The sequence below is a fragment of the Heliangelus exortis genome, chromosome 1 (genome assembly GCF_036169615.1).
Source record: "Heliangelus exortis chromosome 1, bHelExo1.hap1, whole genome shotgun sequence".
NCBI lineage: Eukaryota > Metazoa > Chordata > Aves > Apodiformes > Trochilidae > Heliangelus > Heliangelus exortis.
The window spans coordinates 58,528,471-58,544,271 of NC_092422.1; the positions used below are offsets into that span (position 1 = coordinate 58,528,471).

The 15,801-nt window shown below is 42.2% G+C and overlaps 1 protein-coding gene across 3 annotated transcripts in view; it reads left to right on the forward strand.

Annotated features, from left to right (window-relative positions):
- Window positions 1–1,487: 1,487 nt before the first annotated feature.
- The window catches only part of MCF2L (MCF.2 cell line derived transforming sequence like), a 164,534-nt gene continuing 150,220 nt past the window's right edge, over window positions 1,488–15,801 (forward strand). Inside the window, exons 1-2 of one of the 3 annotated variants that reach the window (XM_071743832.1) lie at window positions 1,488–1,576; window positions 11,860–12,058. In XM_071743832.1, the coding sequence (XP_071599933.1) occupies window positions 11,881–12,058 (178 nt within the window). In that variant the 5' untranslated portion in view covers window positions 1,488–1,576; window positions 11,860–11,880. The remainder of the gene's footprint in view (window positions 1,577–11,859; window positions 12,059–15,801) is intronic. The other 2 variants (XM_071743846.1, XM_071743783.1) reach the window with 2 other exon arrangements.

Here is a 15,801-nt window from a genome sequence, read left to right on the forward strand (position 1 = left end):
CTGCCATCTGATGCTTTTTGAAAAATCAGATGCCTATCACTTAAGGAAGTGAAAGAACTACATGATATTTCTTTGTCCTGGAATATTCTTTCGAAAAAAAATTTAGTTCCTGAAACATGGGGTTTGGTTATCTTGAATGTAAACCACTCCTGTTGCAGCAGGGATGTAGAGTAGTGTGAAAGACTGGTGGGTGCCTGAGAGAAGGGATGTGGAAAGTCTTGGGTGCTGCCCCTAAAGCACAGCACCTGTTTTCCATATGTTTATACATCCAACAAACGAAAGCACATGCTGTGCCCTATTTTGCTTAGAGGAAAAGTTTTTACCACACAGGGATACCCAAATAAGAAAGCAAACAGCCATTGTTGGCTGGTTTGTTGGTGGTTTTTTTTCATAATGGGAAAACTTTTTAATTCACCTCCAACTGTTCAATTGTCTGATGAAGATATAAACACAGAAAGCACTGCTATCTTTATATACACATCCAGGTAAAAGCACAATAAAATGCCAGGAGCCAAACACTGACACTCCAGGAAATGTCAGAATCGAGGCTGCAAAATCTTCCCGTGGCTGACCCGGGCCTGTACCTCTGTGCCATCGCTTTCAGTCACCTCAGTTTCCCAAGAGATTTGACGATGCTTCTACAGTTTTTTTAACCGCTTTCCTGGAAATACACGCTTTTTCTAGGAAAAAAAAAACACACCCGAAGATTTTAACTCCGACACTTCTCCCTCCCAAGTCAACACCCGCTTTTTTTTTTTTTTTTTAACCCGAGCCCATCGCTGCGGGGCTGCTGTCCCTCGCCATCCTTTTGCCGCCGGGAGTTAAAGCAGCGGCTGCACAGGAGGAGCCCGCCCGCCGCCTCACCGCTCGCCCCAGCCCCGGAGCTCCGACCCCAGCCGGTACCTGCTGGTGGCCGTGAAGGACAAGCGCAATTCAGCCCTCGGGATAACACACGCACCCCCTCCAAAAAAATCTATAAATTAAAATTACACTCGAACAACCCGTAGCGGCCCGGCTGGGTGTGGCGCCGAGTGAGGCGCTGCCGCCGACCCCGCCTTAGCGGTGTCCCGACTACCCCGACACGGGGCCCGGTGAGGCGGGAGCCCTCACAGCTCGCCCCGCTCCCAGCCCCGCTTTTCCTTGGGGCTGAACCCGACCGCTGCCGGGCAGCGGGGTTACAGGTGCTCGAGTGAAGCGCGGCCGGCGAGCCCGGGACTACGAAGTGCTCCGCTTGCACTTTCCCCCCCCCCTTTCCTCGCCCCGCCGCCACACAAAGGACCTCCGGCCGCCCGGCCGCCTCCCCCGGGGAGCACGCCCGGGGCGGGGGGTGCCGGTGCCGGGGAGAGGAGCGGAGCCCTTACAAAAGGCAGCCCCTCACCGCCCGCCCCACCACGGCTGCGGGCGGGGCCCCGCGGCACCTCCCCCGGCGCTGCCAGCCATCCCGCCGGCACCGTGTGTTTGTGTGTGTGTGCCTAGAGGGGGTGGGGGGGAAGGCGCTGCCCCATTCTCCTGGGCGAGCTGCTGAGCTCCAGCGGTAGCAGCGGTGGCCACCTTGTCCTCCGGGCAGGGCGCCGAGGTGAGTGGAGGTGGGCGCCTCGTGTCCGGCGGGCAGCACCGCGGAGCCCGCCCGCTCCCCCTCCGCCCGCCCCCCGGGGAACGCCACCATCTTGCTGGGGGCAGCGCTCCCCGGCGGGCAGAGGGCAGCGGAGCCCCCGAGCAAAAGGGGGAAGCATCCCGGGCGGGGTTGGGCTACTGTGGGGTATCGGTGTGGAGGTTCGCTCCGCGCTGCCGGCCCGCCCGCCCGCTGGGTGGGCTCCCCCTCTGCGGGCATCGCTGGTGGGACCTGAGCCTTGGCCACCGGGACTCTTCGGTGCGGGGTTTGTCTGGGGTGGGGAGGGAGGGTTTTCTTTCTTCCTTTCTCTTGTTTCGCTCCTCACAGTTTCGGTGGCGATAGGTCTGGGCTCGGGGAGGAAGCGGAACAAAGACAAGCAGGGAAAGACCTGTCTGGAAACGAAGGCAGAAATGAACGGAGGCGGTGGGCGCCACGGGATGCCCTCCGCTCCCTTGGGTGGGGGGGGTTGGGGCTGCCCCGCCGCAGCTGCCCTGAGCTGGTGTGCTCCGAGTGGGGCTTCTGCTCCTGGGTTTGTAGGAGATGAATTACGCATCCCGGATTTACAGAAACAAAGCGGTCCCCCTGGTGTGAAAAAGGGGTTTTTAGATGCGAGATTTTGTTGGCTGGTGCTACCTGCAGTGGTTAATCCACGCGGACTGTAAAATAGGATGTTTTTGCCGCTTGTGGTGTTTATTTACTTTTTGTCTCTCGCTGGGAGCTGGACTGTTAAAATAAATTAGCCAGCTGTGTTGTCTGTACATTTGTTGGGTTGTGGTGGCTTTGTTTTTATTTTTTTTTTTTTTCTTCTGTCCCTTTTTATATCTACAAAAGGAAAGAGACTTAAGTGTTTGCAATCTAAAAGCCAGAAAGATCGGTTTAAAGATATTTTTAGCTGGAAACCTTGAGAAAGAATGTAAAAACTTATCTTGATAGACTTGGCAATAGATTTGCTCTCGCAGAACCCTTGATTTCATTGTTAAAGCCAGTCAGATTTTGTGATTTCAGAATGACTGAGATTGTGAGCAATAAAGGTGCAGAAAGCAAATAAAAAGAGAAAGCAAATAAACCAAATGTATTTTCTAAAATATTTCCTATAGGTTGCCTTTTTATGATGATCTTCAAACGTTTTTCAGAGTTCAGCAGCACACATACAGCCTTTCTGACCTAGGGAGTGGAAAAGTCAAAGAAATGTTCAGTATCAGGGTATACATTTATTAAATGCAACTTTGGATAGCATATTTAATAAAAAGTAAACAGCATTCTAACCAAAAGTACACATCTTGTCATTTAAGTAGGAGGAGAGGTGAAAAAATTTGATTTGGACCCTAATTCAAGAAGGTGCTTAGAGCACATAGCTAATAAAGGAACTTTCATGAGGTAGACTGTGAGCATTGTTTTCATACTTGTTGATGTTGCATTGCATATCTTGTGTTTTGGGCCTGGCTGCTACCTCTTTTATTTTCTTATTCCTTCTGTAGGGAGATCAGGCCTGCGTCCATAGGGTTTTTTTTCCCTCCGTTGTATTTTGAAATTCTTGCATTTCAGATGGCTTCCAGAAGTGATTTACTTCAGTGATTTAGGACTGGACTATACAAAAGTAATTACGGAAGTTACATGGAAAGGCTTTTTGTGGTGTTTTGTTTTTTTTGGTTTTTTTTTTTTTTTTTTTTTTTTTTTTGTGTAATGAATGACAAGGTTGTCTAAGGTTGTCTGTAAAATCAGTCTTGAAGGCAGCCCCCTGTGTGCACTGTTGAGACTTTGCAGGAGCTTCAAAATAGATCCTGGGTTCAATCACCTGGAAATGTTTGTCTACTTGAAACTTTTAATACAGTGCTCCTTTCAAGATGAGGGTTGTCGTCAATTGCTATTCCTAACAAAATTACCCTGCTGAGTAAATCTATAACAATTTAATTAGGAAGTATTCAGCATGGTTACTTAACAGAAGATTAAATCACAAATAAATCGGAGGAGAAGTTACCTCTTCTTTTTCCTAAGTGATCTCCTTTTACCTTGCCCTTCTCTTCAGCAAAATCTGCAGATGCAGAACACTGACAGTGCTCTCCATCTCCGTAGATGGGGAGTAGGGAAGGTTTTCTTGGACCTTAGAAAACCTCAGCCATGCCTTTTTCCCTTTGTGTGTGTTATGGTAAAAGGCTGAACACTGAAGCGAGGAGTCTTGAGGGGGGTTTTATGGGTTATTGCAAAATGCTTTTGATCTGTGACAAGCTGGGGTCGGGAGGGAGGAGGAAGTGAAGGCACTTGTGGAGTAGATGTTCTGTGAGTCCTTTGAAACTGGACACCTATTATATGTTTGTCAGCAAGTCGGTGGGATGAAGTGACCCAAGTGATTGCTCAGAGACCTGTGTCCTCAGCTGAGGAAAGCACTTACTCCTGTTATATGCTCAGTGAGCAAAGATGCTGTCCTAGGAGCTTTCTCCAGAGAAAGGTCTTTGACATCTCAAGTTCTAATTTCAAGACCAACTGTTAATATTCTAATGGTGGTTCTCATCATAGGCAAATTAAAAATTTATAGAACATGCCATGTATTCACTGATCAGAAAGTAGCATATATTTTGCTTCTTTCAGCTGAATTAATGTAGGAGTTAGGATATGTATGCCTGGCCAGAGGTGCCTCTGAGGTAAACAAATGGATTTGGCATGGTGTATTCATGCTGGTGGCAGCATCTTGAATTTGTCACAGCTTTGTGAGTGCAAGAGTAACCCACTGGTTAGATGGGAATTTAGGTTTATCAGAACAGCTTGAATAAGGGGAGATTTATTAGCCCCCTAAAATAAGGGGTCAAACCTGTAACCACCTCATTTTCCACACTATCAGCTTCTGTTGTCCTTCAGGCTTAATTTAAAAAAGAAATGTAGCTTGTCGTTTTCTGGGGTCTTGAGAAAATTTTCCCTAGTGTGATCAGAGTGGAAACAGAGGTTATGAACAGTTTTCGACAGATGTAAACTGTTCTTCATGCCATTTTAGGGAACACTATGTTCAGGTCATTGTGATTATGTGATTTCTCATGGATGGAAAGAGATATGAATGGGAAATAAAACTTTGGCACGTGGTAGCAGGAGCAGAAGATATTTAGATACCTAATTCCAGAAGTTTTCAGGAATGTGGGTGGTTTGGTGGGAGTTTTAAAGACTAAGGAAATCATGCTTTTGCTAATAATGATCTCTAGCCAACTAGAATTTTATAATATGGTGCTTTTCTCACATTTACATTAACACTCCTCGGACTGTTTTTCTTTGGTTATACTCACTGAAGATAGGGAATTTTGTTTATCTACCACTAGACATAAAGTTTGTACAAAATGGACATCAAGCTTCTCCACACATCCAATGCTATGTTAAAGCTGAGGGCCTCTGTCTTTTTCCTGTGGTGTAGCAAAAGAAATAGTGTGAATGCAAGATCCAGGTTTCTGAAGGATGTTGAGGTACATCTCAGATTAGGATGCTTATAGCTGGTGGGAGAGGAGGAAGAACTTCTGGCTTTCTCCATGTCCTTTCATGCCTGCAAGAAGCTGTTACCTTGTCCTTGTACCTTACTCTGGTGGTCTGTGGACAGCCTGGCATGTACTGGGCCTGTAGCTCTGAAAAGGGAGAGGGAACTTGGCAGTGTAGGTGGAGAGCAAGGGAGGTTTGTTTAAGTCTTGGGAGAACTTGGCTACCATCTCTGATGTGTGTATGTTTACCTTTTTATTCTTTTTGTTTGAAGTTTTAAAATGTGATGCAGGATTCTGGGTTAGTTAACAGAAGATAAACTTTTCTTGTGTGACTGCCTGAAAGGGAAGAAGGAAAACAGCTGAGCAACTTCATCGAAACTCCCTGTAAGATGAAAAGTTAAATAAGTAAGAAATCATTTATCTTAAGAGGCACAGTTGATTTTTTTTTTCTCCTTCCTTTGAAGAGGTTTCAGTTTAGCTCTTGCTGAATAGTCTTGCAATGTCTTAGAAATTAGTATTTCCTACATAAGTCTGTTGGTAATTTCTAATCCTTTGTGAAAGGCTTTTAAATAAAAAATGAGAACATGTATCTTGAAGGACTACTTACTACTCGAGTTAAATGTTGATTGCAGTAAAGCTCCAAATGAGAAAAAAATGTAGCCTTTAAATTGATTTTGGTTTAAAACATGTAAGGCTGTTCAACACGTCCTAGACGGGGATATGAAAATGTCTGGGGGTTTGTTGTTTCCGTTTTTCCTTTTCCTACCTTTCTGAACAAAATGTGAAAGGACTGTGGGAGGGGCAAGAGTAGAAATGCAATACATCCATAGGCAGAACTTGAGTAGTTTAATAGGCTTTACTAAAATCCTTAAGTGCTATAATTTTTTTTTCAGTACATGACTCATTCTTTGCTGTGTTTTATTAGTAATGGGTACAAAAGTGGGACTTTCCATTTTACAAACTCAGGTTCATCCATAACTGCCTTGGGCTCTTTTGAGTCAGTGTGAGGGGACAATGAGCATCAGGAGATGTGCATCTCTCTTACTCCAGTGAATGTTGAAGGTGCATGGGTCAGACAGGCTCTTAGATCTCTCAGTTCAATGTCTGGCTTTAGGTAGAAGGAACCTGAATTATAATGTATGTGTGTCTTACGTGTTTTGCACTTTTCTGGTGTATTGTGCAGTGGGAAGAATAGCCAGTATTGGCAAAGCACAAAAATTGGAAAGAAAGATGCAGCCCGGGTATATGCACTTAAAATCATCAGAACAGTAATGATGGGTTTCTAATCCATTTGTAAAATGAAGACATGTTAATTAGCACTATACAGACACTGGTGTCCAGTTCAGTCTAATTCTCTTAAGGAGACCTGCAAGGTACAAGGGTGAGATGTTACTTCATCAGCTGGATTCCACTACCTCTGTCTGTGAATTACTATGTGAATGAAACTTGGCGAATTAGTATGTTTAAGCCTGCTTGTTCAGGTCAGGTAATGTAGTAAACAGGTTTTCTTTAGGAGTGTTGGAATAAAGTGTCATCATGATTAATGAAATAAGGGTCTGATGTCTTAGTAGGTACAAAGTTAGGATCAGTTTTCCAGTTTTCCCCATGAAAATACACTTTTTTTGGGCCCATTGACTAAAATGGAGCAATAATGGTAAAACACTGTGGTGATTAAATGCCGAGAGAGGTATTTCACAGGATCATCTGAAAATATCAGACAAATGGCCTTAGAAGGGAGTTACATTTAGATGTTTGTGTTATACCTGACAAGGGGTTGTGCTCTGTCTAAACAACTGAAGAAGTAGCTGAAGAACCTGCCCCACTTGGCAGTGACAGAGATCCATTAATAGTGTATGAACTCAGAGCAACGGGGGCCCTAGAAATCAGGTTTAACTGCTGTGGATTTAACTTTCAGAGATAACCAGGTGCCTTACATAATCCAGTTATAGTTGAAGACAAAGATTAACTACTCCCTTTGCAATGCTGATCTTGAATTTTGGGGAGGTTGGTGTGGGAAACAAGGATATTCAATGAAGCATGTGTAAAGTGACTGAAGTAGAAGGACTCTTGTTTTCAAAACCTGCTCATTTGTCTGAGTTTCATAAGCAATGATTCAGAAAACATTTGCACCTTAAGAAGTAGTGGGGAGTGCTACAAAATTATATTGCATATTACTTCTTACTAGTGGATATTAATGTGTTATTGGTCCCCAAATGAGAGTTTGAAAGCTAAGATCTCATCCACTCATCATGCTGCCAGACCTTGCAGACAAGGTACACAGTGTACCTGATTAGCAGCAGAATACCTGGCAACAGTTTGTAGTAAATGGAGGGATGGTGACCCCCACCCAGCCTTCCCTCTGGAAGTGATTGGCATCACAGAGGGAGAAGAAAGCTTTTACACAGGGACTGTGAATTCACAGATTCCTGTTGTACCTACTGCATCCTTGGAGACCTTTCCTCCTTCCCAGCCTGTGCCTGTAGCCTCCCTGTGTGTGTTGCTGTACAGTGGTAAGGATCTACCACCTTCATCAGACGCACTCTCCCTCAGACCTCCCTGTGTGCTTTGCTATGTCCCCATTAGAATTATATTTTGATAGACTTGGCTGAGCTGAGGAGCTGGTCTTTAGCTGAGTTTGTGCCTTTATTAAGTGGTGTCAGAGAGCAGCAAGAGCAGGGCTGCTGCACGAGAGGGGCTGAAGCGGGAGCTGAAGGTGGCCCCGGGGTGACTCCTCAGCCAGGGCACTGCTCACAGGGTCTGGACACCAGACCTGGGCACTGGTAACAAACTTTACCAGCTGTCCCTGACCGGGTGAGCAATGAAACTGATCCCTCCAGGGGGTCCAGTCAGCAGTGAAAGGATCCAGAGTCAGGACTCAAAGCAGGTCAGGGACTGGAAACGTAACGCCAATGGGGTAGCTCAAGCAGGGAGGTCTTGGGCTGAAGGCTTTGGGATGAACTTAAATGCTGCCCTTGGGGCTATGGGGAAAGGTCCCAACTGAGGCTGCCAGTGCCTTCAAGCCCTGACAAATGGGTTCAAATTCTGGCCTTTCTTTTCTTTGGGTATTTCACCAACTTTGATGTTTGAAATCTGGTTTAAAGCAAACCAGAAAAACCCAAACTTGCAACCAGTATTGGTTGTAGTATGCAAAACAGATTCAGGAGCAGTTTTTTAGGCCTGTACATGTCAAATGCTTTCATTCTTAAGTCTGTCTTTTTCTTGGTATGTCAGCCTCGTTCTTATGCTGGTTGAAGACATTAGCTTATCTTTTAGTGTTTTGAAATAATAAGGATAACTACTTGTGTCTACAGTGTCATTGCAGTGATCCAAGTGGACACAAGCTCTTAAGAGAAGAGGGGGCTTGGGTTTTGTTTCTCTCCTTTTAAAATATATTTTCTTTTTTATAGGCCATTTTGGTCAAGTCAATTATTCTAATGTCTCTGTGAGCTGCCTCTCTTCAGGAAAGGATGAAAAACATACATAGTGATTATGTCTCAGCCCTCCCATATTTTTTTCCGCCAACTTCTTCACCCTCATGAGTCTCTGAGCCACTTGGTCTAAAAACTAAGTTCACATTACTTCTTTAAAATGAAAATAAAGGTGATAAGTGGGTCAGAAAACTAGTTAATTAAAATAGGATTAAGGTTAGAAGTGTGTCTTTAACTGCATATTTAGATATGAGTATTTCTTTTTATCGTTGGGATTTTCCATTCCTTAAGCCAAGGCAATAAATTAAAAATTTATTCCTAGAATAATTTGCTGGTTACAGAAGCATAGATCCAGCTGCTTTTTAGTTCACCTTTCATAGGAGCAGAGGAAGATCTACTGGAGGTTTCTGGGACTTTTTTCTCCTTCAGAGCAGATTTTCCTTTCTCTGCCCCTGTTCTTGGGGTAAAAAGGAGCTCTGGACAGGAAGGCTTTAAACTTAGCTATGTGGCTTGAAGGAGTAAAATTTATTAATTTATTATATCAAGTGTAAGGGTGAAGAGAATGAAATCCCACTGCTCCTACAGAACTAAAAAACAAAAAAAAAAACAAACCAAAAAAAGACTGAAGTGATATGAAATGCTCCGTTCATTAAAACTCCCCTGCATGTGCTGTTTAGGTGCCTGTGTGTGCACACTTGCACCCATGTTTGCATTCAGAATGTCAGTAACAGGGGCAGATGCAGCTTAAAAGTTCCTCCTACATACTACATACATTATTTACAGGCAGCATGTGCTTCAGTACAGCTGTAACTTTGCCACTGCCTGGGTGACCAGGAGGATGTGTGCACTGAACCCATCAGGTTTGGCAGCTACAGGAAGCTTTGAGCAATTTGCCTTTAATCAGGAACAGCGTGGCCAGCAGGTCCAAGGAAGTGATTCTGCCCCTGTACTCAGTGCTGGTGAGGCCACACCTCGAGTCCTGTGTCCAGTTCTGGGCCCCTCAGTTTAGGAAGGATATTGAGGTCCTGGAGCAGGTCCAAAGGAGGGCAACCAGGCTGGTGAAGGGACTCGAGCACAGATGCTATGAGGAGAGGCTGAGGGAGCTGGGGGTGTTCAGCCTGGAGAAGAGGAGGCTCAGAGGAGACCTCATCACTCTCTACAACTCCCTGAAAGGAGGGGGTAGCCAGGGGGGGGTTTGTCTCTTTTCCCAGGCAACTCTCAGCAAGACAAGAGGGCACGGTCTCAAGTTGTGCCAGGGGAGGTTTAGGTTGGATATTAGATAGAATTTCTTTAGTGAGAGGGTGATCAAGCATTGGAATGGGCTGCCCAGGGAAGTGGTGGATTCTCCATCCCTGGAGATATTTAAAAAGAGACTGGATGTGGCACTCAGTGCCATGGTCTGGTAACTGCAGTGGTAGTGGATCAAGGGTTGGACTTGATGATCTCTGAGGTCCCTTCCAACCCAGCCAATTCTATGATTCTGTTATTCTATGAATTCCATTACTTTCCCTCTGACAAATGTTGCAAAGCACAAAAAGCTGGGAACAGGTAAGGAGGAATTGAGGAAAATGGCACTAGGTTTGCTGAAGTAAGACCACAATCTTTAAACTGACAAGAAGATGCACTTTAAGGTAATATTTGAAGATGTATGTTTTATCTGGACAGTGGAAGAAGTAATGTAATAAGTGAACAAGTATTTAATCTAATAAGTGAACAAGTACTTCATCTTCCCTAGGTGATTCCTGGGAGACTGGTACTAAATAATGTGAGATGGGTCTTCTTTTAATTTTTTTTTCCTCTTGACTGTTTGTTTTTAAAGGGTAACACTTTTATATCAAGCAGGCTTTTTAATGGCATTTACTTTCTTCACACCTATAAAACTCTGACCTTTAAATGTAATGTAAAGAATCTCTACATGTATCAATGTCAGTGTCCCTGGTCTGTAGCGATGATTTTACTCAAGCTAATCAGGAGCTAGAACATGGTTATGCTAACACTTGAATGTGATGCTTCTAGGGTAAATAGGGTAATCTCTTCCTTATCAGAAAAACATTACATTTACTTGAAGAGATGTACATCTCCCCTGCTTGACCTTGGCATTTATGAAATTAACTTGAAAAACTTCGTTAGGGTCCCTTTGTGCTTAGAGGTCTGGGCCATTTTTTCGTTGCCCACATACTCCCTGTGGAGGAGTCAAGGAAAAAAAAAATCTCTGGATGTCATATAATTTCCTGAAGAAACAACACCTTGCTAGAACTTTGCAGAATTCCCAGGTACTGTTTGGCAGCTCTAAGTACTCAGAAAGCTCAAACTGCTTCACCATGTAGAAGAAATACTTTACAGTTATTGGTGATTTTCTTGTAATTTCAAGAAGGGGGTGGGTTTTGTTTGTGTAAAAGTAAAAATACTGTAGTGCTGTGTCACTTGTATGTGTAAATTGAGAAGCCTGCAGGTGTTTAAGAACATCCCTGCACAAATAAGCCTGGTAATCTGTTCTTCTGGGCTGAGGGAACCATTGCCCCTTTCTTCTGCTCAGGTCGAGGCAGCCCTGAAGGACCTGAGCACTGTATCAAAAAACAAAGCATCTCTTCTTCCTACCATGTCTTCAGTGTTAAGGTTTCCTTCAGTTAATCTGTATATGGAAAATTCAAACTAATCTCAGCCCCCGCTTCATGGGAATCATAATATCTTGTTCTTGTTTGAGTGTTACTATTTTATTCTTACATTATGTTATGTGTTGACAGTCTGTGTTCTGGTGTGTTAAAATGGGCTTCAGAGGGTGCTTTTAAGATAAATACTGAGTTCTGCTTAAAATACAGAGTGATATGGATATTTCTTTTGCCTTTATGCAGTTGTTATTAAAATAATGTGTAATTTGATATTTGTATATTGTTTGGGGGGGAGTTGTGGTTAGCTGCTTGGCCTAAGATAAGCAAACCCTGTAGTTTGAGAAACTACAGGGAACTCTCCAATGTTGGGGGTTTTTTTTTGTACAATACCACTGATGGCTTTTATGAACTGCATGCCATATCATAAATGGCATATTTTTCTTTAAGTAAAATTGAAAATATGATAAACACTATGTAACTTTCAATTTGATTATTTGATATTCAATATTTAATGTTTATTTATTTAATATTTATTCAATATTTAATATCTATTCAATATTTAATATTTATTCAATATTTAATATTTATTCAATATTTAATATTTATTCAATATTTAATATTTATTCAGTATTCAATATTTCATCATTTGAGCTTTTTCTTTCAAGTACCTGGTTTGGGTTTGTTTGTTGTTTTTTTTTTTTTTTTTTTTTTGTTACTTCTGACAGAAAATAATTTTTTGTTTGTTTTTTAAATTTCAGAAATCACCTTCAAGCATTTTCATGTCTGACTACTGGTATTGGAGGCTCATCCCGTGCAAAGAAACTGGAAGCTGCAACTGCTTTACAACAGCCAACCAGTCTAATGAAGAGAAAGAAGAAGATACAAACCACCAGGTTGTGGTGTCAGATATCATGCAGCTTGTGCGAGATCTGCAGGAGGTGCCAGAGAGCACAGCCGGTGAGAAAAAGAGAGTAATTTTTGAAAATTGTCCAATGGCTGCCAAACTGTGTTAAGAAGAGGACTGATGGCTATAAGAATTTTAGCAATGGTGTGTCATGACTAGCAATGAGAGTAGGGCAGAGACCTGAAATAAAGGAATAGCTGAATATTCACTTGGAGAAAGGTGATGTCTCACCACAAAAACAAACGTTTAGTAGCAGCCGGTAAAGACCTTTACTCGGGAGGACTGATGCTTGTTCAAAGAAATTAAAATAATCCCATAAATTAATTGATTAGCAAAAAATAGTCATCCCAGAGAAACCTGACCTACCTTCCTGCAGTTTTAAAATCATACTCTTGAGAAGCTGCTGAGAAGCAAATACAAAATACCTCTGCACCTTAATCACATTGCTTTTGTTGCTACTGTCCATAAGCAGAAAGCTGTAGTGAGTGCTAGTTTATACTTAAAGGGATTAGGAACACTTTTTTTCCCTGTGCTATATGGTCTTTCCCATGTAGTCATGCAGGAGGCTGCTGCATTCATATATGAACTTTGTGACCTTTGCCTTAGTACTTAGTGCAGATGGACTGTAAGTCTATTATCAGTTACACCTGATAGCAATTGGTCTTTGTTAACACATCTTAATTTCTTTTTGTTAAGTGAATTTTTTTAAAAGCCTCCTAGGTAATGAAAAAATATCGACACATATTCATGCACACTTCTAAGATGGAAAGCTGATCCAAAACTGGAAAAGTGAAATTCTCTAAAACAGAGTTTTACATTTAATACATGATTACAAGGCAGGATATGACTCCTTTGTAATAAAGGAAAAAAAGCTCATTCTTTCAGCCTGAACGAGCTAATGATGTTAGTGCTACTACAGAATGATTCATAATCTGCTGTGGCTTAGCAGGAAGTACTTATTAGAGTAATCATTTCATTTGTCCACTGGTGAGGTCTCAGCCAGAATATGAGATTTTTCAGGCCAGCAAGGAAAGATACTAGAAAAACCCCACAGAAATTCCAGAGGAGGAGGCCAGGATTGGTCAGAGGTTTATAAAATGTGACTTCTGTGGAAATAAGGAGGGTATATCTAGACCACAAAAAAAAACAGAAGGTAGGCCACATGAATTCTGACTTTCTAGTGGAGATCTTTGTAAATTACAGAGGAAGGTGCACATCTGCCTGTTTTAATTTTCTTGTTGTCCCTATCTAATAGTGTAAGAACAAAAAATGCAAACTTGATTTCTGCACAGAAGATTTAGACCTAACTGTGGGGATAGTCAGACTACTTAAAGAACTTCTGTAGTCTGTAGCCTATTCTTAAGGATATCTGGAGTTAAACAAACCACTGCTGAAGGTGAAGTAGGTCTAAGTGATCCCATCTTAGTGCTTTGAGCTAGGTGAAGAAATGTCAAGGAGTTTCTTTTAATATTTTGCTATTATAAGTATATATATATACTTTTGCTATATATAAGTCCTGGGAAGGCAGGCCTGTTATGAAGTCAGAGGAACAGGTAGTTCAGTCTCATGTCAGCTGCAGGACTTCAAATGGAAAATTGCTAATCTTCCCTTCTAGAAATTCAGGAGAGAGCTGTGTTAGGTTCAGAGTAAGGTACATGTGTGTTCTCTTGTTGATGTAACAGTGAATCAATGGTTGACTGACTGATCTACAGAGGAAGGATTCTGCAAAGATCAGAATGCATGCAATGAAGGCAGAAAGGAACTGAATACATATACATAATTCATAGGCCTGCACCTCCTATGATAACCTGCACAAACTTGGATATGCTAATTTCACCTTTTAGCTCTGGCTGTTGTCCTTCTGTCACTGTGAAGGAAATACAAGGTTTAGTGAAAGAAGTTCTGGAATAAGTTTTCTTCCCTGAGATGTAGCAGATTTTTTTTTGTTGATGATGATAACTGTGTCTGGCTTGACAGCTGAATTGCACCCCATTCATCAGAACTGAAAAGCACCTGATAATGCTCTTTATGCCTGGAAAAAGTGGGACATAGTTTTCAAAAAAATGTGTGTTTGTTTTCTTTTGACTTGTAGAGCAGCATGTAGACAGGCAAAGGAGATTTTCCAGAGCTGGGTGTGAGAAATGTCAGTTACAGAGAATTTTCTGGCCAAGTTATTAAACTTTAAAACTGAATTCAGTATGAAATTCAGTATCTTCCTGTGAAGTGACTAATACTGTTGCTAGTATTGCAGATTGAATGCATCATTATATTTGTGGCCATTTTATTGGGCTTTGGTTTTTAACAAAATATTGTCCTTAATTGATGCAATCTCCATGTTTATATATTCTGATTTTATCAAGGGACTGCTAAAAAGAGTCTGGTCTGAAAAGAATTGCAGCAGAGTAGCATGAATATTTAAAATGGGCACTTCGTGTATTGTGAGATGAGGAGATTTTGCTCTAGGTCTGGTGCTTGTTCAAGTACTTATTTCAGGAAAAGAAGCAAGCATTTTTGTGGCTGGCAAAGAAAGCCAGTGTCTTTTTATGTAAAGCTAATTCTTAGTCTTCTGGTGGAAAAAGGCAGAAAGAGAAATGTTGCCACGGAAAATAAACTCCACCAATGTTGTTGGAGTCTTTTCTCTTCTCTAATTCTGGCTTCTGTAAGCCAGTGTTTAGGGGTCTTAGTTTCTATTGTAATTATACTGTAGGGTAGAGAGCATCTTGCTGCTCTTCTCTAGTTAAACCATATGTTGCTGTTGCTGAAGTAGTAATGCCTTTCTTCCCTTCCCTGGAACTCATCTGCTATGCTATTGATACTATATTAATACCAGCACTTTTACTGCTATGGTTTCCTAGAAGGTATAATTAAGACCAAATCTTCATTGTATCTGGGAGTTTTTCCACACTTTTGCTTGAGAACATGTTGCATCTCAGAAGACTGAAAAACCTTGGTTGAAACCAGTAGATGAGGCAGTGTGCAAAATTCAGCTTGAGGCAGAGCTCAGGCAAGATGGCAGGATGAGAGCATCCAAACAACTCATGTGTATTACTGCCTCATTTCAAATTGTGAGAGTAATACATCTTTCCCCCTCTTGTCTTCAAAAGAGGCTGGAAAATGTTTCTCCTTTGAGTTCAGATCTAGTTGGACTATAATCTTTTCACTTGGGGTTTTTTAGCCTCCTGTCATTATGGGAAAGCAACAGGGAAGCAGAAGAAACCTTTTGTGATACCAAGATTTGCTAGTGTGATGTCTTGGGAACTATAATTGCCAGTGTTATGGCAAACAGCCTTGAAGGTTCTACAGTCAAAGCTTTTGGAAAAGTAAGGGGACTATCATGACTGCCCAGGTTTTGGGGACTCAAGGGTACAGGTGACTGTTTACACAAGTCTGAAGTCTCACTGGTCCAAGCTTGCCTGAGAAGACATAGTTCAGGAAGTGAAAAAAAGCTTAAACCATTTTAAAGTATAAAATGGGTGTCTTTTTATGACTTCGCGTGATTTTTAGGATTTTTGCATGAGAAACAACAAGGCAGCTGAGTGACTGTGTGATGAGCCATTTGAAACGTTTGTAGCAGTGCTGCAAAATCAGCTGCTGAGGTCCTGGGCACTTGAAACACTGATCTGTTACATTGACACGCTCTTAGAAAGAAACATGCTTGGTATCATCTCAAAATGTCAAATTGCATCTTTTTCCATACATAAGCACATTTTAGGCAGTACTCTCTGGTATTACAGAAGCTGACAGCTTGACTGAATTCTATACCTGCTACAACATCACTGTAAGGAACAGCGTGGTC